The 27,879-nt window shown below is 55.6% G+C and overlaps 12 protein-coding genes across 12 annotated transcripts; 1 reads left to right on the top strand and 11 right to left on the bottom strand.

The window, feature by feature from the left end:
- Positions 1–67: 67 nt before the first annotated feature.
- Positions 68–1,225, bottom strand: SPBR_01824 (oxidoreductase domain-containing protein; the record flags this gene model as incomplete). The annotated part of the gene is made up of 1 exon (XM_040760134.1): positions 68–1,225. The coding sequence occupies one exon, from the start codon at positions 1,223–1,225 to the stop codon at positions 68–70; it is 1,158 nt and encodes a 385-aa protein (XP_040619165.1).
- Positions 1,226–1,967: 742 nt separating this feature from the next.
- Positions 1,968–3,431, bottom strand: SPBR_01672 (chitooligosaccharide oxidase; the record flags this gene model as incomplete). Its single annotated transcript, XM_040759982.1, has 1 exon — positions 1,968–3,431. One exon carries the CDS (start codon positions 3,429–3,431, stop codon positions 1,968–1,970), a length of 1,464 nt encoding a protein of 487 aa, XP_040619164.1.
- A 2,360-nt stretch (positions 3,432–5,791) lies between these two features.
- On the bottom strand, positions 5,792–6,154 carry SPBR_02128 (uncharacterized protein; the record flags this gene model as incomplete). Its single annotated transcript, XM_040760435.1, has 1 exon — positions 5,792–6,154. One exon carries the CDS (start codon positions 6,152–6,154, stop codon positions 5,792–5,794), a length of 363 nt encoding a protein of 120 aa, XP_040619163.1.
- A 150-nt stretch (positions 6,155–6,304) lies between these two features.
- On the bottom strand, positions 6,305–7,711 carry SPBR_01700 (uncharacterized protein; the record flags this gene model as incomplete). The annotated part of the gene is made up of 1 exon (XM_040760010.1): positions 6,305–7,711. The coding sequence occupies one exon, from the start codon at positions 7,709–7,711 to the stop codon at positions 6,305–6,307; it is 1,407 nt and encodes a 468-aa protein (XP_040619162.1).
- Positions 7,712–10,831: 3,120 nt separating this feature from the next.
- Positions 10,832–12,058, bottom strand: SPBR_01785 (uncharacterized protein; the record flags this gene model as incomplete). Its single annotated transcript, XM_040760095.1, has 1 exon — positions 10,832–12,058. The coding sequence occupies one exon, from the start codon at positions 12,056–12,058 to the stop codon at positions 10,832–10,834; it is 1,227 nt and encodes a 408-aa protein (XP_040619161.1).
- A 1,232-nt stretch (positions 12,059–13,290) lies between these two features.
- SPBR_01701 (uncharacterized protein) lies at positions 13,291–14,696 on the bottom strand (the record flags this gene model as incomplete). The annotated part of the gene is made up of 2 exons (XM_040760011.1): positions 13,291–14,599; positions 14,680–14,696. 2 exons carry the CDS (start codon positions 14,694–14,696, stop codon positions 13,291–13,293), a joined length of 1,326 nt encoding a protein of 441 aa, XP_040619160.1.
- Positions 14,697–15,344: 648 nt separating this feature from the next.
- Positions 15,345–15,988, bottom strand: SPBR_02047 (uncharacterized protein; the record flags this gene model as incomplete). The annotated part of the gene is made up of 2 exons (XM_040760356.1): positions 15,345–15,699; positions 15,780–15,988. The coding sequence occupies 2 exons, from the start codon at positions 15,986–15,988 to the stop codon at positions 15,345–15,347; spliced, it is 564 nt and encodes a 187-aa protein (XP_040619159.1).
- Positions 15,989–16,947: 959 nt separating this feature from the next.
- On the bottom strand, positions 16,948–18,606 carry SPBR_01596 (uncharacterized protein; the record flags this gene model as incomplete). Its single annotated transcript, XM_040759906.1, has 1 exon — positions 16,948–18,606. The coding sequence occupies one exon, from the start codon at positions 18,604–18,606 to the stop codon at positions 16,948–16,950; it is 1,659 nt and encodes a 552-aa protein (XP_040619158.1).
- A 371-nt stretch (positions 18,607–18,977) lies between these two features.
- SPBR_01902 (uncharacterized protein) lies at positions 18,978–19,961 on the bottom strand (the record flags this gene model as incomplete). Its single annotated transcript, XM_040760212.1, has 1 exon — positions 18,978–19,961. One exon carries the CDS (start codon positions 19,959–19,961, stop codon positions 18,978–18,980), a length of 984 nt encoding a protein of 327 aa, XP_040619157.1.
- Positions 19,962–22,084: 2,123 nt separating this feature from the next.
- Positions 22,085–23,230, bottom strand: SPBR_01829 (uncharacterized protein; the record flags this gene model as incomplete). Its single annotated transcript, XM_040760139.1, has 1 exon — positions 22,085–23,230. One exon carries the CDS (start codon positions 23,228–23,230, stop codon positions 22,085–22,087), a length of 1,146 nt encoding a protein of 381 aa, XP_040619156.1.
- A 1,442-nt stretch (positions 23,231–24,672) lies between these two features.
- On the top strand, positions 24,673–25,362 carry SPBR_02024 (uncharacterized protein; the record flags this gene model as incomplete). Its single annotated transcript, XM_040760333.1, has 1 exon — positions 24,673–25,362. The coding sequence occupies one exon, from the start codon at positions 24,673–24,675 to the stop codon at positions 25,360–25,362; it is 690 nt and encodes a 229-aa protein (XP_040619155.1).
- A 219-nt stretch (positions 25,363–25,581) lies between these two features.
- SPBR_01604 (uncharacterized protein) lies at positions 25,582–27,222 on the bottom strand (the record flags this gene model as incomplete). Its single annotated transcript, XM_040759914.1, has 1 exon — positions 25,582–27,222. One exon carries the CDS (start codon positions 27,220–27,222, stop codon positions 25,582–25,584), a length of 1,641 nt encoding a protein of 546 aa, XP_040619154.1.
- Between the last annotated feature and the right edge of the window lie 657 nt (positions 27,223–27,879).

Here is a 27,879-nt window from a genome sequence, read left to right as displayed (position 1 = left end):
TTTATTCTCTCCTTGTCTGCTCGCTCGCTCTCCTTATCTGTTTGCTACGCACATTCACTCGCCCCCCCTACGCATCCGTCCACTTCACACTCGCCCGCGTCTCGTGCGACTGCCGTGCCAGCTCAATCAGCCGGATGCCGTCGCGCGACGTCTGCGGGTCGACGGCCAGGGGCGCGGTGCCGCGGATGGCGTCGACAATGTTCTCGTAGTAGCCGCGGTAGTGGCCCGGCAGCGACGGGAAGGCGCCGACGTAGTAGCCCGTGGCGGCGTCGCGCGTCTGGACGGCGGCGTCAAACGGCGTCTTGGTCGTCAGCTGGCCCCAGATGCGCTGGTCTTCGACGCCGTAGGCCGGGTCGTCGGCGGCCACGCCCGGGCGGGCGAGGGCGCGGTCCTCCTGGGGGCAGGTGCCGTACTTGATAAAGGTGCCGTCGGTGCCCTTGACGACGAAGCGCAGCTGGTCCTTGAGGACGGAGGCGACGTTGGTCTTGACGGTCACGACGAGGTTTGTGCGGGCTTCGTTTTCGCTGGTGCCGTCGTACTCGAGCACCAGCGAGAACGTGTCGTGCACGCCGCCGCCGCCGGCCCGCACCGAGCGGAAAAAGGCCGTGACGTAGGCCGGCGTGCCGAACAGCACGAGCGCCTGGTCGATGGTGTGCGTGCCCAGGTCGAACACGCTGCCGCGGCCGGGCGTGTAGGGGCCGTCGCCGTAGTGGCGGTCGACCACGTCGGCCTTGAACCCGGGCGGCGGGTCGAAGTGGATCTCGGCCTCCGTCACGTCGCCCACGGCCCCGGCCGCCACGAGGTGCTGCACCGTCCGGAAGTCGCTGTCGAGCCGCCGGTTCTGGAACACGCTGAGCAGCTTGCCCTGCGCCCGCGCCAGCGCAATCAGCGCGTCCGCCTCCGCCGACGTCGCCGACACCGGCTTCTCCACGACCACGTGCTTGCCCGCCTCCAGCGCCTGCGTCGCCAGCGCGACGTGGTCAAACGCCGCGACGACCACCAGCTCAATGTCCGGGTCGCCAAAAAAGGCCGCCGCCGTCTGGTAGTGCTTGGCCTGCGGGAACTTTTCCGTGCAGTGGCCGAAGCGCTGCGTCGCCGCGGCCGACGGCGGGGCGCGCTGCAAAAAGGCGTACACGAGCAGGTCCTTGTTGGGCAGGATGAAGGGCAGCTGGAAGCAGTTGGTCGAGAAGCCGAAGCCGATGATGCCGACCTTGATTGGCGCCATTGTGGGGGAGGAGTCGGTGCTGTGTGCTGGGCGGGTGTTGGGCGAGCTGGGCGGGCGTCGAAACGGCAGTGAGGGGTAGTCGTGATGCGATGTAGTTGTTACAGTGGAGTGGACGCTGTAGGCGCTGTAAACTGTAGTTGCGGCAGCTTCTCTGTCTGGTCAACAGCGGATCGTCGTTTATTTCTAAACAGTCGTTGCTTGTCGATGCGACGGCTGTCTGTTTTATGTTCAATCGGCCGGTGAGATGACGACAACGGGTAACGATTGCGAGCACCACGTGGACTCTGACGTTGGATGTTGTTGATGCGTCTCGTACATCGGCCCGCTTATCGCGTCCCAGATGCTGCTCACTGCCCCCGTAACAGTCGCTATTCCCGCCTAACCCCGCCGAAGTCGCCCTGGCCCGGGGCATCTCCACCCTGCTAAAGTCGTCGTCCCCGCGTGAGGTGAGCGCCCGCCGGCTAAATGCGACGGTGGACTGGCCACGTCGTCTTGCGTTTCTGGGACATTCACCTCGTCACCTCCGATGCCGCCAGCACGGCGAGACGCCTCGACTGCACGGGTCTGGCTGGGTTGGTTGCATTGACAGTCTCGAGTTTTGATTTGAAAGCAACGAATTATGTACAAACTCCATCAACAAGTCCATGACCATGCAACACTGAATGTCTCGTCTCTCTCGTGTCCCTCTCACGTCCCTCTCACGCCCCCTGTCGTCCCTCCGTCCTCCCTCTCGCCGCGCGCACTACTTGGCCGGCGCAATCGCCTGCGGATAGTCAAAGACCTGCGTCGGGTCGACGGCGGCCTTGATCTGCTGCAGCCGCGGCAGGCTGCTGCCGTAGTAGACCTGGTTGGCGTAGGTGCGGTTCATGGTCGGGTCGGCGTAGTTGATGTACATGCCCCACTGGTTGGCGGCGAGGTTCTGGGTGAAGGAGTCGGCCCAGCCGTTGAGGAAGGAAAAGCCGTTGGACGGGAACGAGCCGAAGATGGCGCGGTCGTAGAGCTCGTACAAGAACAGCTTGTCGCGGTGGGCGAAGCTCGTGGCGTTGCTGGCGACGGAGGGGATGAAGGCGTTCTTGCCGCCCATCATGTCGATGATGATGTACCACGAGCGCGTGTTGCTGCGGGCCTGGTTCATCCAGTAGCCGCAGACGGCCTGCAGCGCGCGCGCCGGCAGCGCCGTCGTGGCCATGCTCTTGGAGAAAAAGTTCTCGTGCTGGTTGTAGGGGTGCGAGGCGTCCACCGTGTCGCCGTTGTCGTAGGCGGCGAACCCGCCGACCCAGTCCGTCTGCTGCACCTGCGACAGCGACGCGCCCAGCTTGCCCAGCAGCGGCTGCATCGCCGTCTGCAGCGCCGCCTGCCCGCCGTGGTAGAGGCCCTGGATCTGCGTCTGGTAGCTGCTGCCAAAGATGCGGAAGTTGAGCTCCGCCGGCATGCTGCCCGCGCTCAGCCAGTCCTGCAGCGCGCTCCACCCGTTGGCGCAGTCGCCCGCGCTGCTCCACGGCAGGTTGACCTGGAAGGCCGTCGTCTGCGGCGGCGCCGCAAACGTGTTGAAGTAGAACGTGTGCACGACGCCAAACGACGAGCCCGCGCCGCGCAGCGCCCAGAACAGGTCCGCGTTCTCCGTCGCCGAGCAGTTGACCACCGTCGCGTTCGCCAGCACCACCGTCGCGCCCACCATCCAGTCGAGCGCCAGCCCGTGCGTGTGCGAGCTGAAGCCGAAGCCGCCGTGCAGCGAGTGGCCCGCCAGCCCGACGCCGGGGCACGTGCCGTGGCTGATGGCCCGCTGCCCCTGCTTGTAGAGCTCCGTGAAGACGTGGCCCAGCCGCGCGCCCGCCTGGATCGTCGCCACCTTGGTCGTGCTGTTCACCGTCACCTTGTTGAGCCGGTCCAGCTCAATCACGAGGTGCCCGTTCTCGCCGCCCAGCCCAAACGACGCGTAGCTGTGCCCGCCGCCCTTGGGGCTCACCTTGATCTTGTTGGCCGCCGCGCACTTGACTGCCGCCTGGATGTCCGCAATCGTCTTGGGCACCACAATCGCCGCCGGCGTGTATTGCAGCCGCGTGTTGAACGGCGCCACGTCCGCGTTCCAGTCGTTGCCGCCCTTGGCGTCCACCGGCACCGACGCCGCCGCCAGGCAGTCGTCGATGGCGGCACCGGCCGCCGACGTGGCCAGGGCCGCAAGGGCCCAGGCGGACCAGGACTTCATGCTGGGAGGATGAGTCAAGAGAAGTGATCGGCGTTTTTTTTTTCTCTTTTCTTTTCCGCTTTTTTACTTTCCTCTTTCTTCTTTCAGTGAACGAGCGTACTGAGGACAAAGAAGAAGAGTCTAGATGCACAGTCCACGGGACGGTTCACGTTTTTAAGTTCCATCAGCAAGAAAAAAGCCAAGATCTGCGGGGACGACATGAGTCGACCATGCTTACAACTAAGACACGGCTTCATACACAATGGGTCGACGGTGCGTGGTCCACGCTCCTGTCCCTTTTCCAACCGTCTGGGTTCCGGGGTTGGCAGAAGGGAATCCCCCGCGTGTTCAGCATTGTGGAGAAGGAAAACGCAACTGGGGAAGATGACTACAAGATACGGGGACGCGGGAGAGAAACAGAACCTGGCACGGTCGTCATAAAAGGAATCACCGGCTTGGCCATGTCTTGGCCATATCGCCACATCACATCCAAAGATGCCAACCCAAAGCGGCCAATAATTGCCGTCTTGGCCGGCGTACTGATAACAGTGGTTGATGGGATGGGGGATAAAGGGGATTAACGGGGATTAAAGAGCACAAAGGGGGGAAGCAGACTGGTCGGCTCAATGGAACGTGAATGAATTTTCCTGCTTGGCAAGGCGAGGATATTGCAGTGCTTTTATGGCCATGTGGTTCGGCTAGAGCGACGGCAAGGAACGCCTCCCTGTGACCCGTTGTCCTGTTTGTAAATGGGATGGGTGTATGGGATGGGTGTACTCTGTGATGGTAGGCTTGATGGCGAGTGTAGCGTGTGCTTTCTTTTGAAAGCATAGAACAGACCCAAATCGGCGCCAACGACGTGCGACGAATGCCACGACAGTCGACAGGCCAACGACACACACTCAGCTGTTCTGTACAGTACGTAATTACTGCCCGTCTTGGCGAATCCGTTTGGGTGGAGAGCAATTATATGGGCGATGCGCACGCAGCAAAAGCGCAAATGCATTCTGTCCTTGCGGCTGGCAGCGGAGCCGGTGCGGCCAAGTCGGGAATTTGACTGGACGGCTGGCCGGGGTGAATCGGATGGACACACGCTCCGATGGACGAGGACGAAGGAAAAGAACATGACGGTTAGAGGCAAGTTCATGGCGGATAATATGGGAAGGGGGGACGTCCCAAATAGCCATAGTAGGTAACCGTATTAAGCCACACCACATTCCGACGCCGAGCATGTGTCAACGGCCTGTGTGCATTTAGCCTGCAGGACGGTTTTCGCTGTAGCGCCGTAGGTCATGTTGCCGCGCAAGGGACTGGCAAAACGCGGAATGATAAAATGAGTTCAATTATACGAATGATGCGACCCGAGACACAAAGCACGTGTCCTGTCAATGAACTGTCAACGAAGACTGTGGCCAACAGCCGGCATGCAAGGCCATTGTCGTTTTGCATCGCATGTCTGCGCTTGCTCGTCGACCGTGGGCGGTGTGTCTGACTGCCGTGGATGTGTGCCGTACCCTGTGCAGCCTCCTCCGCATCTCCACTGGGATGGAGCATCATCAATCTGCTGTGCCGCGCTGTGGCCGGCGGCATCGTTGAGGCAATGTATAGTGGCTTCGATGCGTCCCTACACAACTGTCCTCGTCTCACTGTAGTACAGCGCATGCTGTGGGGCATCGCTACTGAAACACCCAGTAAAAGAGCCACTCAGTACGAGCATACACCAACCAATCACAATGCATGCTTTCAACCAACAATTACCGCATTCGGAAGGAACGCACAGCTTACACAAAAGGACTACATCACAAAGAAAAGGACCTGAGAACAAAACATCACCACACAGCAACAGTTGTTTGTCATCAATTCTACAGCTACGGACGTCCTACAATCTTTTATGCTACGTTTTTACAAGGTTGGTTGACTGCAATCATGACAATTACATCGCATAGGAGGTCAAGTTAAGTGGTGTGGGTTTTGTGTGTGGATTTTGATGTGGTTTGACTAAAACTGAATAAACTGCTCAACTGTAACTACCAAGAGGAAGAAGAAGGCTGCGGCAAACAGTGTACAACGTGGAGACTGTAGATGTCTGTTGACGTCTGTACATGATTGCTGAATGCCCAGTAAAAGTCCGACAATGGTGCTTGCCAAGTGTTCCTCCATCTCAGTGCCGCCCAAAGCTTTTCGACGGCACTGTTTCTCAACTCCCCATACCATCGCCTGTCCCTATCATCAGGACATGTCGTCCATTCTGATATCTTGCCGTGCACAGACCGCACGAACCATAGTCATCTGCAAACACACCAAGGTCTACCTTTTCTTCTTCTTTCCTCCTCTTCTTGTACTTGTTCGCCCCTCTCAGCCCCTTGTCGTCTCCCGCCGGCTCACACCCGTTTGTAGAGCTCCCGCACGAGGTACAAAAGTCTCTGTTCCTCCGGCGTCAGAAAAGTGTGGTTGACGCTGCGGTACATGGGGGTGCGCCGGTTGGACCCGTCGACGCCCAGGATCCAATTCTGCGCGTCACGGACACTTTCGATGAAGCTGGCCAGGTGGTGGGCCGTGAAGCGGCGTTGGAGGGGAGCAGTGGCGACGATGGCCGTGTCGGGGTCTGGGAGCTGGAGGTGCTCGCGTGGGTTGTCCGTGTCGGGGTCCGAATCGAAGCCGACCGGCACGCGGTGCGAGACGCGGCGCAGAAAGCGCTGGCCGTTGACGAGGTGGCGGGCGCGGCGGCGGGTGCGGCGGGGCATGGTGGCTGCAGCCGACTGGATGGCCGCCGTTTCGCGGGCGGGTGAAGCAACAAAGTCCGAGTCGTCCAGGTCGCCAGCGTTGACAGACGAGTTTGTGTTGTGGCCAGAGGGCCCGGCAGCAAAAAGGTCCGCGTCGTCGACAGTGCTGTCCTAGGCAATGTGCGCGTCTGCGTCCTCGTCGTCGTCGCTGTCGCCGTCGCTGTCGCTGTCGCTGTCGCTGTCGCTGTCGCTGTTGTCCTCGACGTCCGCGTCATTGTCGTCGTCTTCGCCCTCATCATCCACGGCCTTGCCCTTCCCCTTCCCCTTGCCCTCCATTGTTTGAGCAAGGGTCGCGCGGCGCTGGTTGGATGCGCTCATCATAAAGGTCAGGCGCTCACCGGCTTCCCAGCCGTCGACACTGCCACGCTCCTCGAAAACATGGTTGTGCAGCGCATCGCGGTTCGCCGCCTCGTCATTGCCGTTGAGCGTGAAAATGTTGCGGGGGCGCATGTTGTTGGCTGTCGCGCCCGCCGTATTGTTGTTGGCCCCGTTGCCTGCGTTGCCGCCTGCGTCGTCATCCGTGTCGCTGTCCGTGTCGTCATCCGAGCTGTCCATCGACTGCTCCGTGTGGTCAAAGAGAAGGCCGTCGGCATTGGTCCACTGCACGAAATTGACATTGTGCACCCAGTCCATGCTGGACCGGTAGACAAAGGGCCGGCTCTCGGGGTCCCGGCGTGCGCGCCTGCCACCTTCCAAGTCGGTGGCGGCGTCCGACTCGCCGTCCCAGGTCAGATGAAAGTCGCTGCGGTCTGTGTTCATGCAGTAGGGGCGCGCTTCCATCTCGTCTCTCCAGCGACTGTATTCGCGCTGCATCGCAAACCGACTGGCCGTGCAGAGCATCCAGAAGGCGCGGTCGGGCATGAGCTCAATGGCCGGGTGGTTCTCGAAAAGCGCGGTGCGCGGAATGCGGGCGGTGTTCGTGGACTGAAGCGTGTCGAGGAGCATTCGATGGTGGTATGTCACCGCGTAGAAGAAATGCTTGCACTTTGGCGGCTCGGCAGCGTAGCTAAAGATCATCACCTGGACCTCAGGAGGCAGCAGAGAAAACTGAAAGCGGCGATCCCGCGTGGCGCTGGAGGGGGTGTCGGCAGCATGCTCAGTGGCATTCTCAGTGGTATTGTCGCTGGTATTGTTGCTGGTGGTGGTGGCGGTGTTGGTAGATGCCGCAGTGTGAAGGACATGCGTGCCCTGGGCTCCGTTTTGAAGTGCGTCAGAAAGTGCCATGAAACGCGAGGCCAAGTGACCATGTTTCTGGTGGAACATGATGAGCCACTCGGCCAAGCGGCGACGGTGGTTGGAAGCCATTTCTTCGGCTTCGAGGCTGGGAAACACAGCATCCAGCTCGGACACGGGTCGGAGGAGAGACTCGATGAGCTCCTTGAGGGCGTCGTTGGCGGCCTGAAGCTTTTTGACCGCCAGTGGTTGGGTACGCGTGATGACAGTGGTCGCAGTGCTGCTGTGAGTGTTGCTGTGCTGCTCGGGGTCAATACCACCGGACCCGGCCTGTTGCTCAGCCATTGTGATGGATGCTGTGGTAAAAGAGCAAGTTAGCACAATGTCTGATGGAAGAGCCAGGGGAGTTTGTGAGAGTGACGAACCGAGAACAATGGAGAGAGATGGGCGAAAAGAAGAAAGGGTGTGTGGTGTTGGATCACCGCGGCGGGTGCAAAAGCAAAAGAGTCCATAACTGATTTGCGATTGTGGGTGATGCCGGTGGAGATGTAGTGTGTGGAGGACGAAGTTGGACGACGAATGCTGTCAGTCAGAATCTTTCGATCGAAGCAAGCTGTGATGATGGCGATGGAAAGATGGATTGGTGAACAGCTTTGGATCCGAACGAACTTCTGAAAAGTGGTTTGAAAGAGGGAGAAAAAGGGAGAGGGTCGGAGGAGGGGGAGAGGGGGGCAGGCTCGATATATATAGGGAGAGGAGAGGTCGGCAAATCAGTAAATCAGTGAAGTAGTGAATCAGTAAAATTAAATCTGTTGCCGTGGCAAAAAAAGATTATAATGGCGTTTATCAAAAAAGGAAGGAGCAAGAAAAGAATCATGCCTATTGATGACGTGCTACCAGGACAACAATAAAAATCACAACACCTGCGGCATGGTGTCTTCACTTCTCCATCAGATTCCATGTCAGATACGATACACAAAGAGGAGGATGCCGTGACCGATTGTCACATCCACGGTCATGATAATAGTGTTCTCCACGTCACTGCTTGCATTCAGCAACTTCCAGTCATCGTGAGCTGGACACTGCCCTGAAACGCATATTGACACACAATGGAATAGACTGTTACGGTGAACAATGGGGACAATACTCTAATGTACTTGAACAATGTAATATGCTGGAACACCACGCAATATCATGAGCCACGAAGCAGGGCTTGGTCTTGCTTTGTTTGGCCATCTACTATTACTTTTTTGATCGCTGAGGTGATAATCATTTACCATTCACTATTATGCAGCATCACGGCTGAGTCTTGGGTATTGTCCACCGGCTTTCTTTTTTCGTTCACTTGACCATTATAATGACTATCGGTTTTTGTTGCTCACTGAGGGAAAGTAGCTGAGAGGGAATGATGGGAGGAGAGGATGGGCAAGACGAGGGGGGAAGATGAGGGAAGATGACATGCGAGAAGGAGGAGCAGACGGGAGAGAACAAAATAAAGATGCACAATATCAAGGGATTTGAAAAGGTATCAAAACTACATAATATAATTCTGCACTTTGTTCTCCGCGGCTCACGTAGCACAAGGCTCAAAAATTATGGCGGCGCCGGCAGAAGATTAGTGAATGTCCACGGTGCCCCAGGTCTCCTCCACCACCGGAGCCGACAGTCTGGCACCTACCCACCAGAATAGGCTTTGCTGGAAAAGCATACTATTCTCCTTTTTGCCTGTTTCTTGTCAGCTATATTGGGGCGTCGTGAATGTAGAGTGAGCATATGTTGCACATGACAACGAGCAGGAAAGTGACTGGGACTAATATCCCTCGCTGATCTGATTAACAGGACATTGTCGACGACGAAGCATATCACAGCAGACGAAAAGACCGGCAACCGCGAAATCAACCGCGAAATCTACGATGTAAACAATGGGAGGCGACAAATTCGAGGTCAATCCAAAATAAACAATAGTCAACCAATCAAAATGAACCGGTACTCGACAAGCTCAGGGGCAAGCACCGAGTTACACCGCACACCACTTGCCATGCCACGCACTCGACTCTGCAGAGACATGAATCAATATCGGGAGCATGCATGACTACAAAATCATATGATCAGAGCTTCGTGCCACGATATTCGATTTGTCCCTTTTGAGACCGCAAGGTGACGTGGCGATGCTTTGCCCCACCCGCTCCTTTTTCAGACGCCACAAGCTGATTGCTCCTTCGCAGCATAGTATATTTCTTCTTTTCTTCACCTCTTTTGCTTTCCTATTTGTAGGCTCGGCAACAGTAATAGTAAAATACGTTATCTATACGCCCGCAACGAAGTCCTCACTGGCTTATCACTGTTTCTTGGTGTGCATACCGTGCGGCTCTTCACGTTAATGGATCAGCTATGACGAAATCGTATTATCTTCCTCGCTCTTTCTGTTTCCATTTATGACAGTACAATGCCCGACCATTCAACTGCCACGTTAACGTCCACGTAGAATCGCCCCCTTCCTCAAGTTATGTCCTATCTATGCATTGCCACAATACCGCCGGAGAAAGGTCAGCCAAAAAGCGGCCGTATGTAAAAGTGAATAACAATATGTGCCATGTGTGTTGTCAATCCCCCGATCTCCATGATACTTGCATCTCTCTAGTGAACATGAGTCCCATTTCCATATCGGATTGCTCGCAGAAATTTATTCAACGGCACATGTCCATCCTCGATGGCTCCATTCCATCTATATGTTTCTATCCAGAGCTAACTCAGCCGTCCAGCGAACACCGTGGACAAGGGGGAAAAACGCTTGAAACGCTTGTTTTGTCTTGACCGATGGTTATGCGACGAAGTTTAAGGTTGGCGGTCTTTGATGTAATGAATTCATGACGAAGAGATCTGTGTAACTTGTTTGCATGGCCCGTGGACAATGCCGTCCATGACGTTCTCTACGATATGCCAGCTCTCGATGGTATTGCTGTCAATTTTCCTCGCTGCGTCTGTTTACACGGAAAACGGATAGGTCCAGTGTGGCGTCCATTGTAGGAGAGGTGACAATCCCCAATTGCTAACGTTTGCTTAGTATCCTTCTAGACAGTGAGTGGACGTCATTGACCTTACCCAATGTTCATGTGTACATTGTGGGTGTCGTTCTTCATTGCGGTGATCAATGGTTCAGGAGTTTGTTATGACCTCTCTTCTGCGACGACTCAATGCCCGGAAAAGTCGGCTTCGGTAAAGTTGGAACTCTACAAAGTTTGAGAGAAAAAGAAGTTGAATTTGCGTCGGTCAAATGGGGATCAATATTGTTTACATACAAAGAAGTCAGACAGCAGCCAAATGCAAACGGATGTAGCGGTGAATGCAAGCTGCTGTGGAGAAGTAGAGAAGCAATGCAAACAGCAACGATAGACAAGTGAACAACGGTAGAGTGAATGACAGACTAATAAAGCGAGCGCATCACAGGCTTCCATCTTTCGCAGATCAACACTTTCTGGCCTTTTCTTGTATCGCCATCAACATGTCCTTCTCGTCCACGCGCAGTCCATGTGCGAGCATATGCCGCCCGGCGCCCATAATCTGTCGTCGTAAACTGACCCACTGCCGGTTGCGTGCAGTGACGTCCAGATAGTAGGTTTCCATGGGATGGGCTACTTCTCTGTGGTAGTAGTCGAATTTGCCGTCTGTTGTGTGTTTCAAAGCGGTGTCGCGCAGCTGTTGCAGACCAAACGCGCTGAGTCCGTCATCACCTTCGTCTCCGTCGTCTCCGTCGTCTCCGGCCGCCGTCCCTGGCTTGCCGATAGGCACCGAGACGATTTCTATAGATGGCTTGAAGAAACAGCGCGGACCTGTCGAAAACAAGGACGTAAAGCCGGGTATCGCGTCCGGACCCGCGCCTGTCGGCAGTGGCGTCGCCATGTAGACGTCCCAGCTCACGTATGCCCGTTTCATGGCCGCTCGGGAGGCCCAACAAGCGCTCCACAGTCCCTGGTCGGACAGCCAATGGGCGCTAGGGTGTCGTAGGTGGTATTGGGGGACGGTCATCACATTGCCTGCGTCGTCGGCGTCGTCGGCGCCTTCCGGGACACTCAGCTGTCGCCAGGATCCATCGTCGTTCTTGGGCCGAATTGAGTCGTAGTAGTGGCCACAGGGAATTGGCTCACACGCCGCGTCCCATATCGCGCGCTGAAGTTCCGTCGGGAGTTTCCCAAAGCCGTGGAAGGTCGTGCTCGTGCCTGTATCGACGCTTGCGCCTCTGTTTGCGGCTCCGTGGCCCGGATGTCTGGGCGGTGATCGAGTCATGAGCTTCGCGCTCAGATTGAGCCCCTCTGCAATGTTCTGCAGCGCCTGGTATACAATTTTGCGGCCGTGCAATAAGTCGCCCACCGCCGCTGTGCTCATGTTCTCCAGGGCGTTCTTCGTGCCTCCCCCGCCGCCCCTGTCGTACATGTCGGCCACATCTTGCGGCCAGTCAGAGGCACGGCTCCACATGAGGGACAAGAGCCGTACGGTGTCGCTGTGCAGGCCGGCTACGAATTTGACAAATTCCGGCGCATCCGCCTTCTGGTCGCCGAGGTTGCGCGGCGGGTCAGGGCAGGATGCCACGCCGTTGCGTATCAGACGTTCCCGGCGCGCAGGTTCATCCTCTGCCTCGGATTCGTCGTCAGAGTCAGAGCGGTCGTAGTCGTAATCGCTGTTGTCGCCGTCCATGGTAGTAGTCTTGGACAGTTGGCCGGACGGTTGGAGATGGATTGCAGTGGTAACGTTCGGAGCCAGAATCCGGTGTTGAGAATGTTGGGGTGTGTAAAGGCAAGCCAGCGATACAAAACAGAATGTTCAGGAGCTGAGTTGACCCCGCGCCAAATCAAGGCTGATGCCAAGATATTTCGATGTCTACGCTTTGGACAGAACTCGACAAAAATGTAACGTAATTGATTCGACAGTGAATTGAATTGGCAATTGAAAGAATATAAAATATAAAGTAAAATAAAACAATGAGAGAGAAGCTGGAAGACGAAATCAATCAAATGGCACGTAACACTTTCTTTTTTTTTCTCAACGTTTCCTTTTACGAGATTCTAAACGCAAAAAACCTTCCAAAGGAATCAAGACAACGACACGCGTCATGACGGTTTTAGAGAGACGGATCGTATTGTTGATCAACCGGTCAATGATGGTAGACCCCCAGAATGTCAAGGCCATGGATCGAACAAGACTCGCTCCAGGTCGCAGTCTCCTTCTAAGCAACCTCCTTTTGGCCTCAACATTTAGCTGGAAAAATAGAGCATGTTCACTACGCCGCATAGCTACATCCATGCGTGGCACAAGCAAAGTTTCATCTGTCACGTGCAGGGTAGCGATGGCCGCTTCCGTTACGAAACAACCCTCAGATACGCAAGAGAATCTCGGACAATCTACGACCTCTATCTCCTCGGAAAAATCGACGAAGCCGACAAGGACCGCCTTCGAGAGGTTTGTGGCGGCGTCCCCCCTCAAAACAATATCCACGGCTGGAACTGTCAAGACTGGGTCAGAGATGCGTTTGGGGCGCTCGTTCTCGAAGGTATTCTGATCCCTGAGGACGGAGTTGACGAATACCAAATTCGTGGCCAAATGAACGGGTATTGAGAAACGCGAATAACTCTGCTTCTTGACCAGGAGCCAATGAGTTTCATTAGGTATATGGTTGGATTTGGATAAAGCTGGGCGTGACGGAAATACTGTATCTATCTGTTCTAGCACTTTTTGAATTCGACAGTCGTTTACTGCTAAGTAATAGGTAGTAACATGTATTTTTCTGTATATGACTGCTTTGGTGTTGTTGCTTTTAAGTTTGATTCTACCTTTTTATGTTCTTTCTCTTCCACTGTTTTCATCTGTTGTCTGATTATGCAACGACATTAAGACCAGAAACATCGTGCATAGCCGATGCAGGTTAGGCATTAGGTGTGAATACCATTTGCCTTGTCCCACAACCGGCCGATCGCCCACTCGGTCGGATAAGTGGCGGGGGCAATGCACTGTGGAACGTATCGCCACCAGTCTTCCAGGCCATTCCGGCCCTTGGGTTCATCATAGTATTCTTTGAAGTTGTACAGCACCTTGGTCGCCTCGAACCACGCTGGATAGAAGCCACTCTCTTCCCAGTCAATGACACCCGTCACTACATACTCTGTCGGGTTAGCCGGGTCAATGTCGACCGTGATGTTCCCGGGATACACGTCGCCATGTGTAAATACGCAAAGCTCGTTGGGATCGGGCCGTGGCAGGAGGCTCTTCAAGAAGTTGCAGTACTCGGGCCCCGTCGGTGATTCTATTGCAAATTGAAAGTCACGGAACGCCAAAGCCGTTTGAATCACGGTCTGGCCGTCGGCGTGCTCGACCCAGGCGTGGCTGTCGCTGACGCCTTCGCCCGCGGTTCCCCCCAGCCGGCCACCCAGTGGTAGCTTGATACTGCGCAGCTGCGTAAAAAGACGGTCCAGCTGGCCCTGGATAGAGACTTTGTGGTGAACGGTCAGCTTGGGCCATGCATCCTTCAAGGTGGTCGACGGCATGTACGACATGAACACCAGAACGAAGTCTGGAAGCCCAATGAGGCCATGCGGCTTTGGTGCGGGAAAGTCGGGGCATTGCTCGGCTAGGTACTGTATGGTGGAGTATTCGGTATCGGCATAATGGGACTCGGGCATGACCTTAATGACAATATCAATTGGACGTCCGTCGCTGCCCCGGCACCGTAGTACACCACCGCGCCCTATCATCTCCGCAATCACCTCTCCCTTCGCCAAGATACGCCGGACGGCTTGGTTGAAGTTGCCGTCTTCTTCTGATGGCGGAGTATCGCAGTAGCCGTCGTCATCGCCATCGCCCCCGTCTTGGCGCTCGCCAACACCGTCGCCGTGGCTATCGTCAAGGTCCGAATCATTGCCCTCATCACCATTTCCATGGCTCTCCTCCAAAATTAGCGCCTTGACAGAATCGGAGAGGGGGCGCAAGACGACAAACTTGTCGTCGGCGTCCACAAACTGTGACGGAAAAGCGGGCCGCGGAGGAGGCTTAGGCCGCTTGCGTTCTTGCAGCAGCTCTGCCCAGCGGGGCGGGTGTCTTCGCTTTACTTGTAGACTGACTGCCGAATACACATTGTCGAGGTTGGCGCTGGGGTCTTCTGCAATGATCTTTTGCAGCTCCTCCACGATCTCTCGATTGATTATGGCGCGCGTCGCTTTGCGCTCGGGCGACTCCTCTTCGATCCTGGCAGGGCGTATATTAGAAAGATTCAACGAGAAATTATTATAGCAAAAGCTTATTGAGTAATATGGAAAGCAACTTACGGTTTTAACTGCGGCATGATGGCAGGACTGAGTGCGATTGGGACGGGTGTGGTCTTATGTTTAGCGTTCGAGTCGGTGGATATGGAGGAGCTATTGCCCCTGGATTGTAAAGCGGTCAGGTACGGCAGAACCCCCCAGCGGCATGCGGCGTGCCACACAACAGGCATCATGGCTTTTAAAATGTCGAATACGACGGGCCGGCTCGTGACAGGAGCTTCATCTGCCATGCGCGGGGCGGTGCGGGCTCAACCGTTGTCAGTTATGGCGAATTGTGTCAAAGGATTAAATGGCTGGTCACAAGATAAATCCAAAAAGAAACGTGTATGAAAATAAGGAGAAAAGGGGCAGAGATAGACGAAACCTACGTAAGTTGCTTGGGAGTTGTGGCACATAAACAGTACAATTCCCTTCCTGCATACGAAGAAAACTTGCCGAAGAGGACTGCATATTAGTCCGATATCCTCGCCTTTTCAGTATAGCTGCAGCGAAATTTAACGAAATTGTATCGGGTTATTTTTGTTCCTTTTCTTTTTTGAAAAGAGAGACTCGCTAGGTCTATTACATTTGCACGGCTAGGTACATGCAGGTACGAAAAGACGCCCGTTTTAAAAGGGCTCGAAAAAGAAGAATGTATCAAAAGAACACTTTGGCTCCTCCACCCTATCTCACTGAATACAAATCCTCACCACACTAATGTCATCGATCGCTACGGTCGCACCGTAGAAGTAGTTTCCACTGCCACCACAGCTAATCTGCAAGACGGGAGCGGACGACGTGGGCGTGATGGTCGCGGTGTGTAGCGTGACCCGGTCCAAGTCTCCGCGGCCCTGAGTGCTGGTATAATCGACTTCGACGCCGTCCAGTAGGATCATGATATCAACGCCACCGTCGTAAATGCCACTGGCGTCGGTCAGTTCCCAGGTAAACTGCAGCGAGTATGGCTGACTCGGCGTGAGTCCCGTCAGCTGCTGGGAGATGCTGTATCGCTGGCGGTCTTCCCGTTGCGCGACGTCGAAGCTCCTGTTGAAGGAGAGTGATTGTGTTAGAGCTGGGTGCGCTGAAAGATGGAGTTGGTTCTGGGGCTCAGGACGTTGGCTTACACGTAGTTTGTGCCGCTGACGGAATAGTCCGCCCCGGGAGCGTCGGTCTGGACCGTGACACCGCTGTCAAAGGTCCACGCAGTGGAAGAGGCGTCCTCGAAGCTGCCGTCCTGGACAACATTTGCCGGCTTGCAAGTAGCACAGGGGCCGGCTTGGGTACCGAGGGTGAAGGCCACCAAGGCGAGAGCGAACGACGTGAGTTGGACCATGGTTGGAGAATTAGGCTGGAGAATGACGGCGACGGTGAAAATCGAAGGAAGGACACACAAGGCAGAAGAAGAAGCAAAATAGCCCGCAGTACTCCGTAGTCATGAGTGAGAAGGGGCGGTATTTAATGAAATCCCTGTTTCTCTACAGCGAAATCGATTCTCCCCCTTATTGCGCGCGGAATTTGTTCCAATGTTGGCCTGTTGGTCTGGATTTCACACCCGAATCCGTGTCCGGCGCCAATGCTCGAGGTTTACTATGGGGGCTGGCGGTAATAGTGTGTCAATAGTCTCGTTGCGAAATTAGGGGCGAAACAAAAAAGCAATAATCCAATAGCAGCTCCCACGCGACCAACCAACGTAGCAATAGAGCTGGGGCAGCACAGCAACATATGCCCAAATCGAGCAAAGAGCTGGGAAAGAAGCACCCGTTTTCAGAAGAGCATCATATTTTTTTTTTTCGCACATTCTTCTCTTCAACGCGCAACACGCTCTGATCGGAGCAAACGATCCACGTATCCGAGTCATGCAGTGTTCCTTTGGTTTACCGATGCGGTCATATCACGAGAGATCAACGGAGATTTGTCACAGTCCTTTTTGCTAGACTTCCCAAACAAGGAGATATGTTTATTTCGGGAGGCGGTTGCCAAGACGCGTAAAGACATGCCCAGGACAAATCATTTTCATGTACTTCGTAAGTCGTATGTCGTAACAAAATCCAGTAACATTAAATCACCACAAAATCGCTTGGCATAATTCGTACCATGCTTTATTCAAACACGAATCTCATAGACGCCATTCCTGTTTCCCTGTACTTGTGCATCCCTTTTTATGTTTTCTTTTACTAATCTTCTTCTTCTTCCTCTTCTTTTTCTTCCTCGTCCTCTTATTTAATTGACCACGACATCGTCTCCTTCGCCCAACGTGCCACTCTAGACCTAAACAATACACCATAACGACGACTAGTTTGTTGTCTGCGTTCTCCCTCTCCCGCCCGCATTACCGTCCTCAGACTTCGCGTCCTGTATATCATCACTGCTTGCTTTTATGTCTCCCAACGCCTTCAGCAGCCATGTCCACAGTCTGGCGTCGGCGACGAAGCGCGGGTTCATCTGCCACATCACTGTGAGTTTCCGCGCGACGGCCAAGTTGTTCGTCTCCGCCCGTCGATCGCCGTCAAAGAACCCAACGCGGTCTTGTACGTCAGCCGTGCCGGGGGGTGGATCGTCGTCTTGCAGCTCCGCCAGCAGTGTCTTGTTGGCGTCCCGCCGCGCCTCTTCTTCCAACAGATTGAGAACGACATCAGTGTTTATCGTGGCCGCAGCGGCCTTGTCCGCAGCCGCTTTTGCTCGTTGGATGCAAGTCACGAAATCTTTGTAGTCGTGTGAGGAGCAGAAGCGCGTCAGCCGCTGAAAGACAAGAGCCGTGCTTGCGCGGGCCCAAAATACTTCTTCTTCGTCGTCTTTTCGGCCCTCATGTGCATTCTTTTCCACATTGGTTTTTCGATGCTGGGTCGGCAAGGCGGCGTGAACAGCGTCCCGGTACGTGTCAAATAACCGTGGCACGACTTCCATATAGCCCCACAGCCGCGGTGCAGCCAGAAGTTCCAACAGTGGGGCTGTTGTCGCCGAGCTCCAGTCGATGATGCACGTCACATTCATGACGTCGTCGACAAAGATGTTGCCCACATTGAGGTCGGGATGGATGAGGGGATATCCGCTCGCGTCCGTGCTGCCGCCATCCGCACAGCACAAATACGGCACGACAGTCTCCCGCAGGATGTTGGCGGCCATGCAGTACGCGAATCGGTTGCGGCTGTGGTCAATCTTGTCCCGGACCGACACAAAGTGGTTCCACCGCCGCCCCGCAAAACGTCTCGCTTCTCTGTCCATGTAATCGTCGTCTCTGGGCAGAGGCGCGAGCAGTGCGTGGTAGTCCATGCCCAGCTCCTGTGCATGGCGCGAGAGGGCCTCGGCGAGCGTGTCAAAGTAGCCTCTCGGGCTGTCAAAGGGCCCCCGGTCCAGGTCGTCCAGAAGGTGACGCTCACCCCAAACAAAGGCTGGCGCCAAGCAGGGACCGACGCTGTAGTCGCTTTGTGCCGAATCCCGAACCAGGGAGCCAATCTTGGGAAATCGGACCTGCGCCATCTGCCGTGCAAACGCGCCCAGCTGCCCCATGATCGTAGCCCGCTGGTCGTCCGTCAAGCCCGGACCTGCGCCGGTCGCTTCTCGTATGCTGTAGTCAATGAGGGACGTGCCCGTTGCCTTGCTCTGCAAAATGTACGGCACACCGATGTCGTTGTCGCTGTGAGCACAAAAGGCAAAAATGGTCGGCACGGGCACCGTGGTCCGTTCTGCAATGCACTGGATCGTGGCCACCTCGCTCGCGAGAAGAGCACCAGCTATGTCGTCAGGACATACCCGGGGCAGCGGCGACCGGAAAATCCATTCCATTCTCTCGTCGTCGTCAAACTGAATCTTGATGGCCCAGTTCATGGCGCCGCTCATCGGTCGCTGGTCCTGGTCGCAGTGGCAAGGCCGGCCATGGAGCGCTTCTGCCAGCTGCAGCAACCGGGCGAGGTTGAATTGAGCCCACGAGAAGATTCTTGGTCGTTTGCTCATTTTGATTTTGGGGTTGGTTGTACTGCTCATCCATGTTGGCACACCGCCGTGTACGTGAAGCTGCGTACGACGTACGTTTACTTCCACTGCCTACACGTGACTGGTTTATGGAAAGTGGGGGTTGACGTGCAGAGAAAGTGCTACATGCAAATATGCAAAATGTCGCCGTGACACATGCTTAAATGCGCAGATGGTTCGTCAAGAGGCTCGAAATCAGCATGCTGGCCATTGACCGTTTGCTCCAGTATTTAGGACAGGCACGAGTAACATTCGAAAACGCTTCTTTGGCGACGCTACAGTATCATGCTACACGACTTGGATACCCTGTAATGTACACTGTGGAGGCTTATCAGTCCACGGTTGAGTGCTGCTCAGTCGTCACGAGACTTTGAGTCCATGCTCCAGACGGGCCCCTGGTGGAAGCCATTGCCCAAGGGATCGGGAAACCTGGCACTGGCGTACGTGGGCTCCCAGGTTTGGACCAAGTCGCCAGCTTCAGAGAACCACCATACAAAGTGCTCCCCCTGGGACACAACCGCGTCAAAGGGGCCTGAGGCTTGGTTGCCGACGACAATGTCGGTTACGTAGGTGCCGTCCGGCGTGAAGTGAAACGTGATGGCGGCACAGAGCGAGGGGGAGGGGGCGAGGTCGGCTGAATCAACTGGAAAAATATCCGTAATTGTCGGTGACGATGTCGGTGTATTTGTCGTGTCCGCTGCATCCATAACTGGCGGCGCCCATTGACCCAAGATGGACGTGCGGCCACTGTCAAATTCGATACATAGACCGAGGCAGCGCGGGGCCTGGTCGCCTGTCATGACCCGTCGGCGGACACGCAGGCGCACAATGGCGCCACTGTCCAGCGTGGCCGAGCTGAAGAGAGCGTGCAATTTATTAAAGCGCTCATCGACGCGCTCCGGCGGCGGCGGATACGGAAAGCGGGCTATGAGCAACCTGGACGGCCGCTGCCTTGCTGTTGAGATTGGTGTCTCGGGCATGTGCACGCCAATGCTCTTCCAGCAGCAGCCCTCGGCCGTCAGCACATCGGTGAAGACACCGAGGACCGGAGTTTGGAGTGTGCTGTCTGACGTCAACATGCGAGACGTGGTCGTGCGTGTAAAAGCAATCTGAAAATTCCCAAACAGGACCTGGTTCCCCCGGTTGGTCGCGGCTATCAGCGCCGGACCTCTGTATGCCCGGTTGCTCCTGTCTTCGACGGCCAGCATGGCCAAAAAGACGATGCGCTCGCCCGTTTGCGATGCCAACGGCAAGTGGACGGGTATGCCGCATCGGCATCCAATGTGCCATTGCCGATCCGCAGTCGCAATGCCATCCCCGCCAAAGTGCGCCGTCATCCCTGCTACCCCTTCGACAATGCAGTACACTGTTATGCCCGTGGCGTATGCACCCTCGAGTTGCAATGGCAAGTAGTGACAGAGGCGGCGGCCGGGATGGTGCGGTAGGTATCCAGGGAAGCATTCCGTGTCCACAATCGTGAGGTCATCATATGCGGGCACGGTGGCAGTGTTCCAGAGCGATCGTGACGGCCACACTCGGTCTTGGTTTTGGTCGGGACTGTCGTCGGTCGAGTCGGATCGGATGTGCAACACTTTGGTGTCGTCTCGGCATGCGACGAGCCCTGATGCCAGACAGTCCAAAAAGACCGTCTGCAGGCATCCTTGTCGGCCACAATAGTCTTTCGCGTTTGTCCCTTGGTATCCCAATACTGGTGATTCAGAGCGGTCTTCATATCGCAGTGTTATAGACTGCACGCCGAGTGGACCTAGCCTGACTATGGCACTAATAATGGGTATTCCACTCTGAACAGGAATGCGGAATCCCCCGACTGTGTCTGGGAGGGTACCGTTGTAGCTGCTCTCGCAATCCTCGTGTTCATGCTCTCGCTTCCGTTTCCGTGTCGGTGCTTGTTCCTGGTCTTGATCGTGTGCTAAGAATGATACCCTATCGAGATATGTGTGGCCAAATAGACGGATTCCACGAGCAACAAGGTAGCCACGGACACGTACATGCTTGTCTGTGCTGATTGCATTTGTTGGCTTCGTTGGCGTCGGTTCGAGGTCCAAAATGCGTTCTTGGTATATGCGCATTGTCGGGGGAGAACGCAAATTTGCCGACAGACTCGACGGCAGAAATGACGCCATCGCAGATATGGTCTCACAGGTTCGGAGAAGCGACGAAACAAGCCTACCTTGCACGTTTCTCGCCACGTGCGCCTGGAGTTCAAGCGGCAGCTTGGACGCGGCCTGAGCGAGCAAGTCGTTTAGATGGGTCGGAGGTGATCCAGTGGTGAGCATCTCGATTGCGGACAAGCTGCTGAGCGCTCTGGCATACTCTGTGTTATCACATAGCTGTGGCAAGATTGCTCTCGTCTGCTGGGCTAACCAATACAGTCGTGAGAAGGACCAATTCTCGTTTTTGTTCGTCCGACCCAATGTCTTTGCGACCTTCCAGCAGCACGCGTGGGCAAAGAACAGCGGTCGCTGTGCGCTGACACTCGTCGCACTTTCGCTGGGTCGACGAGCAATGAAAACGAACAACGGGCGATTCTCTGTATCTTTGGTATCTTTTGTAACCTTCGTATCGTTTTCAACTTTGCGCCGCAGCCTCCACGTCGGATGGAAGTACGGGTAGCAGATCGGCCATGTGCTTCTGCCCAGATCGGCCCGGAAGACGAAGACAGAGACAGGCCGCAAGAGTGGCCCAGAAACCGCATTGTCGGATGACGTGTCGAAAACTGTACGATTGCAAATGGTCAGTTAGGCTATTGAACAGTAGCGGTGTTGCACAAAGGAGACGGCGATGACACGGTACGAACATCCAATGACGTCGAGCTCCCACTGTTCGCTTGGGCCAGTACCATCGTTCCGCAGTGGTCGCCCAATGCAATGGTCCGCTGTCGATCTGGGAAGATGGCGTCGACACAAGACGCAGTACGCGTCGAGGGTGACAGTAATGGCGCCCGCGGCGGGATTCGCGATTGTAGCTTGTGTTGGCATAACGAGGAGTGTACGATGCTAGTCGCATCTGCCGCCTCATCCGAGACTTCATAGAGTCATATGCTGAATGTCTCGATTTGATGGCGGTGGTTGAATTGCGCAAGGTGCGACGAGCCGATGGTGGTTGTACTTGGCAAAACCATGCGTGGCGGCCTGAGCCAGGTGGTGAATAATTAGGGGTTATCGTCACAATGCGGTAAGATTACTGACGCGAAGGCACGTGTTCGCAATAGCTTCTTTTTACCACCACGTCTTTCCACACGTGACTAGATATTTTGCAATCCAGCTCAATGCCCACCCATTTGCGTCCTGCGTGCATGTACGACTTATGAACAGGACAATAATATCGAGTATAAAAAGTGGAACAGGAGGATATTTTTTAAAAACTAAAATAGATGGTCATACTTTCATACATCGTATACACCAGTCTTCACCGTCGCATTTTCGCCAGGCAAATTGCACTAGATTGTAGAGGGCATGACCTGCTTGCCCCTTTCATCCACGTCCAATGTCCACGTCCAATAGCATCTGCGAGAGCTCTTGCCTACATAGACCCAGCAATAATGGTCGCCGCTGTCTGTGCTGCAAATGACCTGCTCCAGTTCCGATCCCCTTTTGTTCATTGCATCCCCCTTCCCAGGCTGCAGTCGAAATGATGTGTCTGCAGTCGTTCTTCCCCGTCGATGCACCGACAGAGAAACGTAATTGTCTGGCGTGAACTGCTTTTGCTCTTTGGCTGTTGCACGTCGGATAGGGGGTTCCGCACTGGCACTGCCAACCGCGTCGAGTTCCATGGGCTGTATGTCGTCCACGCCAGAGGCCAATTCTCCACCCAAAAAGGCGGAGCCCGCCTCTGTCCCGGCGTAAACAGTTTCCTCCGGCGTGAAACCAACAGAGTGAAAATTGCCAGCCATGCCTACCCCGCGAGACGCGCTAATATTTGCGCTAAGGCTGGGTGCGGCCCGTCCCACGTCGTGGAACTCCAGCCCAGCCGGCATGATGCCGTCCAGCGACATATTCCTCATGAAGTTGAACGCGCGGTCGAGTTCGGCCACGTTGGCGTCGACACCGACGTCAAGGTACTGCGAGTACGAAGGGCGGATGTCGCCCCAAAATGGTCGAAAGTAGTCGTCGCCACGATGAAACGACCAGCACCGCAAGGACGCACCAACGAGCGTACAGGCGAAGACAAGGTTGATCTCGCTGTTTGCGTCAAGATAGTCGACGCAGTAGCCGAGTGCCTGCCGTTCCAGGTCCTGAATCTTGGCTTGCGTATTGCTCTTTGCGCGCTTTGCCTCCGCGAAGCAGAAGATTCTCTGTCGCAAATTGCCGTCCGCATACTTGACAGCAATGTCGCATGCTTTTTCGCTGCCCTTCTTTGATGCGGGCGGAACTTGTGAATTAACAAAATAACGAGGGTGATGAAAAATTACTCGGTTGAAGAGGTTCTCAAAGAAGTGAACAGTGGTATGTTCCTTTGGGTCAATTTCGTTCCCATGAATATCGACAGACATCGTAGCATCCCTGTAGGGCATTTCCAAGTATATGTCCGTAATGTAGCCATGTTTATGCCACCACGGATAGTTGGGGTCGGCTGGGGGGTCCATGGTGGAATTTTGGATAGATGGCAGGTCCGAGGAGAATTGTAACTAAGTCAAAGTATTGTTTAGTCTGGAAGGGGGGAGGTGTGTTGTTACGAGAGTAATGATAGTCACCGGTTATGTGTGGCGATCAGATAGTAAATATACAAGACGTCAAACATCGACAGTGTAGAGTGCTTATAGTCACGACCACCCAGTTAACATAGTCTGTGAAAAGAAACATTAGGCATCAGCGGGGTAGATGCTGGTTTTGGCCCCCACGGCAGCCTAGACGCATTACAATGTCCCGTTGACAGTCACTCTCCTTTGCGCTGTACTGGAGCGAGCACGCTGTGATGCAGAAGACGTACCACACTGACCAATATGATTCGCCAGAATCATTCCACCAAGTCCGGTATCTCAAATCCATGCCCATATTTCGTTGCCCGCCTGCTTTACCTGGTGACAAGAAGACACCTTAGCAACTTGCAGTCTTTTGCTTCACGAGTTTATTCATATGATAGCTTGTAGACGTTTATCTTGTATCGCGGTGGTCACGGATTAGATATTGTAAAACAAGACGGGGTAGTCACAGCTGACAAAGTATGCTCTAATTCATTTTAATTATACAAACGACTTCGCAGATTACGATTCCGCTCCGCACTATTTTCAGGTCGCCGCAGGATGGGCTGCATTGGGCGAATTTCTGCACATATTTCCGGCTATGACGGTCATGCGGTCCTCGACGGGCTGTTACCGGGTAAGAGAGCAAGTTCGCATCTCATTACATGACAATAACTGCAATAACATGATCTTATTCTTTTTTGCCTTTCCCCTGCCTTGGAAATGCCGGCTTCGGCTGGTTGCCATAGGGAATGAAGCGGACCATGTGGCGGCGGTCGGCCTGGGCGAAGTCGGGCACGGCAGAGCGGGCAGCGATCCTCTGGTTCCATTCCAGATGGTGCCGGCGCCCGGCGTACGTGGCAAATATGTCGAGCGAACGGATGTGGTCAGGAGGAAGCCCAGGAAATTGGCACTTTCGCAGGGAGTAATCAAATTCGGGCAGGGCCGCCCTCGTTCCCGTTGCCGGCTTGGCACCCGGTGCGTGTGAAAACCACGTGACCTTGGCAGGGCTTCCATAGTACGCCCGTTGCCGTCGGGCCGGATCAAACTACTTGTCTATGTGCTCATTGTCGGAAACTAATCTTCGCCTTCGGAGACATAACACTGCGTCCGCTGACGAAGAAAAACGGCGTTGTTGAAAACTCCGGGTCCCGTCACCGAGCAGTACGGCTCAATATATAAGTCCGCTTGAATGAGTACAACAAAAGAAAAAGAAAAAAGGATGCGGATTTGAAATTTGGACCTCGAGAGGACAGACTCCAGGCCGCGCATACGGCACGCACGACTATCCAACTAGATTTCTGCGACATCCATTTCACCGGCGGCAACGCCTCTTCCCTCCAGCAATGCGTGTCATTGTCACCGGCAGTACGGGCTACATTGGCGGCGAAGTCCTGCGCCAATGTTTGGCCAACCCGGCCATCACGTCCGTCGTGGCGCTCGCGCGCCGCGCCCCAGAGATCGCCACGGATCCGAAGCTCCAGGTGGTCCTGCACGACGACTTCACGTCGTTCCCCACCGAGCTTGTGGCGCAACTGGCGGATGCCGACGCATGCATCTATTGCCTGGGCTCGAACGTGCCCGTGCGGCCGCCGGAGCTCAACCGCAAGATCAACCTCGAGTACGCCATTGCCACGGCACGCATGTTTGCCGATCTACACGGAGCACGACCAGCCGCACAAGCGCAGACGCATTTCCGACTTGTCTATCTGAGCGGTGCTCTGCCCGAAAAGGACCCGGAGCGGCGCTTGTTGTTCTTGGCGGAGAACCGTCGCATGCGCGGTGAGCTCGAAAACAAGCTGCTCGAACTGGGCAAGGCGAAAGCAGGCTCCGGCTTTGAGGTGTTTGTCACCCGGCCCGGCTTTGTGCAGCCTGCAGGCGCTGTCGTGCGGGCGTGGTTGGTGGGCGTGGTGGCCAACGCGATCCTCCTGCCCGATCTTGCTGCCAGCTTGGTGCACGTCGCCTTGCAGGGATACGACGAGATGCTGGTGGAGAACGACGCCTTGAACGGTCTGGCTAAGAAGACGACGAGCTAATTGTATCATTGCGTTGTTTGTGGTTGTATGCTGTTGTGGGTTGCCAGAGAAGATGTGTTATTTGTGAGACGGGGTTTCGTTTGGCTAGTGTGACAAGCTTGTATTGCGATCATGTTTCTGACCTACTATCTGAGTTCAGACAAGAATATCCTGACAAGACTGCTGTTCATCAAATGCGTTCTCACAAAACACCCTGATGCGGACTGCACCAGACCAACTTCACGGCCTATCCTCTACTGGCTCAGGCCCTTCGTCGCCTTCGTCGATATCGCTGCTGCGTCTGCTGTCATCTGCACCAGGCCCAAATGCAAGGTCAAACGACGGCCCAAACCGACACAGCTGGCCGGCCAGATGCTGCTCCCTCTGGATCTGTTGGTTTTCGCGGCTGATGGCTTGCGTGACTTCGCGGCGCAGTGCCTGGCTGTCTCGGCGGGTGACAGTGCGCGAAGCTGCGTCTGGCGCACGTACTGCAGCCTGGCTGGGGCCCGTCGCGACCGCCTCCTCGTTGTCCGCTGCCGCGGCCGTCGCCGCCTCCTCGGCAAGGGTTTCCTTCAACGCAAGGGCCGCGTCCACGCGCTCCCGCAACTCCCGCGCCTGCGCCTCGTCCGCCAGCGCCGCGTAGTGGGACCGCCGGTAGACGCCGAGGGCGCTCAGGACGAGCGAGGCGACCTCCCAGGCAAAGAGCACGGGCAGCGCGATGTGCAGCTGCGACCTGTTGCAGCCGAGGGACCACACGTCCAGCAGCACCTGGTAGACGTTGTGCGCGGGCAGCGCGTAGCCGACGCGGTAAAAGGCCGGCGACAGCTCAAACGGCAGCAGGATGGACGTCACGTTGACGACGACCCAGGTGATCAGCGCCATGGGCACGTAGGGCAGCGGCAGCCAGACAGTGAAGACGTCGAGCGTCAGAAAGTTGAGGTGCGCAAACAGCCACAGCGCCATCCACGACTCGGCGAACTGCGCGCCGCCGACGGGCCAGCCGGCGCGGAAGGCCCAGATTGCGCCCACCGTGCACAGCGCGCCCACGCACGTGTACGCCAGCGAGTTGCCGGTGCGCACGGCGATGACGCGCGCCGGGTGGATGCGGCTGTAGATGTGGAAGCTCGCGTAGAGGCCGTTGATGGTGCCCAGGTAGAAGAACTCCTGGATCAGGATCAGGATGATGACGAGCGTGTTGTAAATGGCACGCGACCCCTGCGGCGTCGGCTGCAGGTCCGTCGCGGTGAGCGTCCAGGGGTTGACGAGGACGGCCGCCGCCGCCGGGCTGCCCAGGGGCCAGGGCACCAGCGATCCGTTGTCGGCGGCGACATAGGCCCCGCGCGCGTCGTCGGCGAGCGTCTGGAGGCTGCCGGCCACCGCCGGGTCCCCGACCGTCGGGTAGCGCGCCTCGTCCCACGTATAAAAGAGCGCATCGGTCGCGTTGTAGTTCTGGGCTGCCGTGCTGTTACTGTCGCGCAACGCCGCCTGCAGCCGGGCGGACGCGCCCGCGGCCACGTACAGCGCGGCCCAGTAGTCGGTGGCGCAGACGGCGGCGCCCACGTCGGCCGCCGGCGCGGGATACGCGCTGGGCGGCTGCTCGACCAGCGTGGGGAAGCTGTCGCTGGCAAGGGATGCGTAGGCGGTGCGCACGGCGCGCCCGATGGCGCCCTGGTCGTAGTCGACAAACAAAATGGTCAAGTTGTGCGTGTGCTGGGTCTGCTGGAACAACGAGCCAAATATATAACAGAACAAGCCAAGAAACAGCAGCTGCAGCAAGACGAAGTTGGTCAGCACGGCCCTGAGAAAGGCATGGGTACGTTGGAAGCCGTGTTGGCCGAAGCGCAGACGGTTCTGGGTGGCTTTGGGATAGAGCCGGTTCATATTCGATGAAGTAGACCGCGAGGAGCGTCAGAGGCGCAGGATGAAGATAAGGTGCCAGCAAGCTGCCCAGCGCGAGTCGTGTTCATGTTTTGCATTTTGTGTTTTTATTTTATTTCACTTCATCTTAAAAAGCGCCCAACGCAGCGGTTGCAATTTGGCCACGGTGAAGGGCAATGTAGTACGGCAGGACGGGACAGAGCTAAAACACGTCAGTAGTAAGCACCAGGACGGACTTGGTGATGTACGTGGCCTTGGAGGGTGCTCGACTGCACCCGAAGTGAGGGGTCACATGGGCGCGGATACGGGAGGTGCATGCAACGCTATGACATTCGTGTTGCAGTGACACGACTTTTTTTTCCTTTTTTTAATTACCGTGGTAATAATTATCGCCATGAAATTACGTGACGGAAGAAAGTGTTTGCTAATATTCTCCATTTTTATAAAAGCAGAAAGGAAGCACGTGGATAAAAAAGGCTGTAATAAGAAAAAAGAAAAAATGCATTGCATGCTAGAATATAACTTGTAGAAAGAAATGGACAGAGGTAGAGAGAGAAAGCGACTGCTTCTGCTCCTGCGAGAGGAGACCGGCGGACAGTAGGACGCCGACCACATGAACAGGCCCGAGGTCACCGCTGGCAACGACGGCTGGCGGGGAGT

The sequence above is a fragment of the Sporothrix brasiliensis genome, assembly GCF_000820605.1.
Source record: "Sporothrix brasiliensis 5110 chromosome Unknown Cont18, whole genome shotgun sequence".
Lineage (NCBI taxonomy): Eukaryota > Fungi > Ascomycota > Sordariomycetes > Ophiostomatales > Ophiostomataceae > Sporothrix > Sporothrix brasiliensis.
The sequence above is the reverse complement of the archived record's forward strand: the minus strand, read 5'-3'. Positions and strand labels throughout refer to the sequence as shown.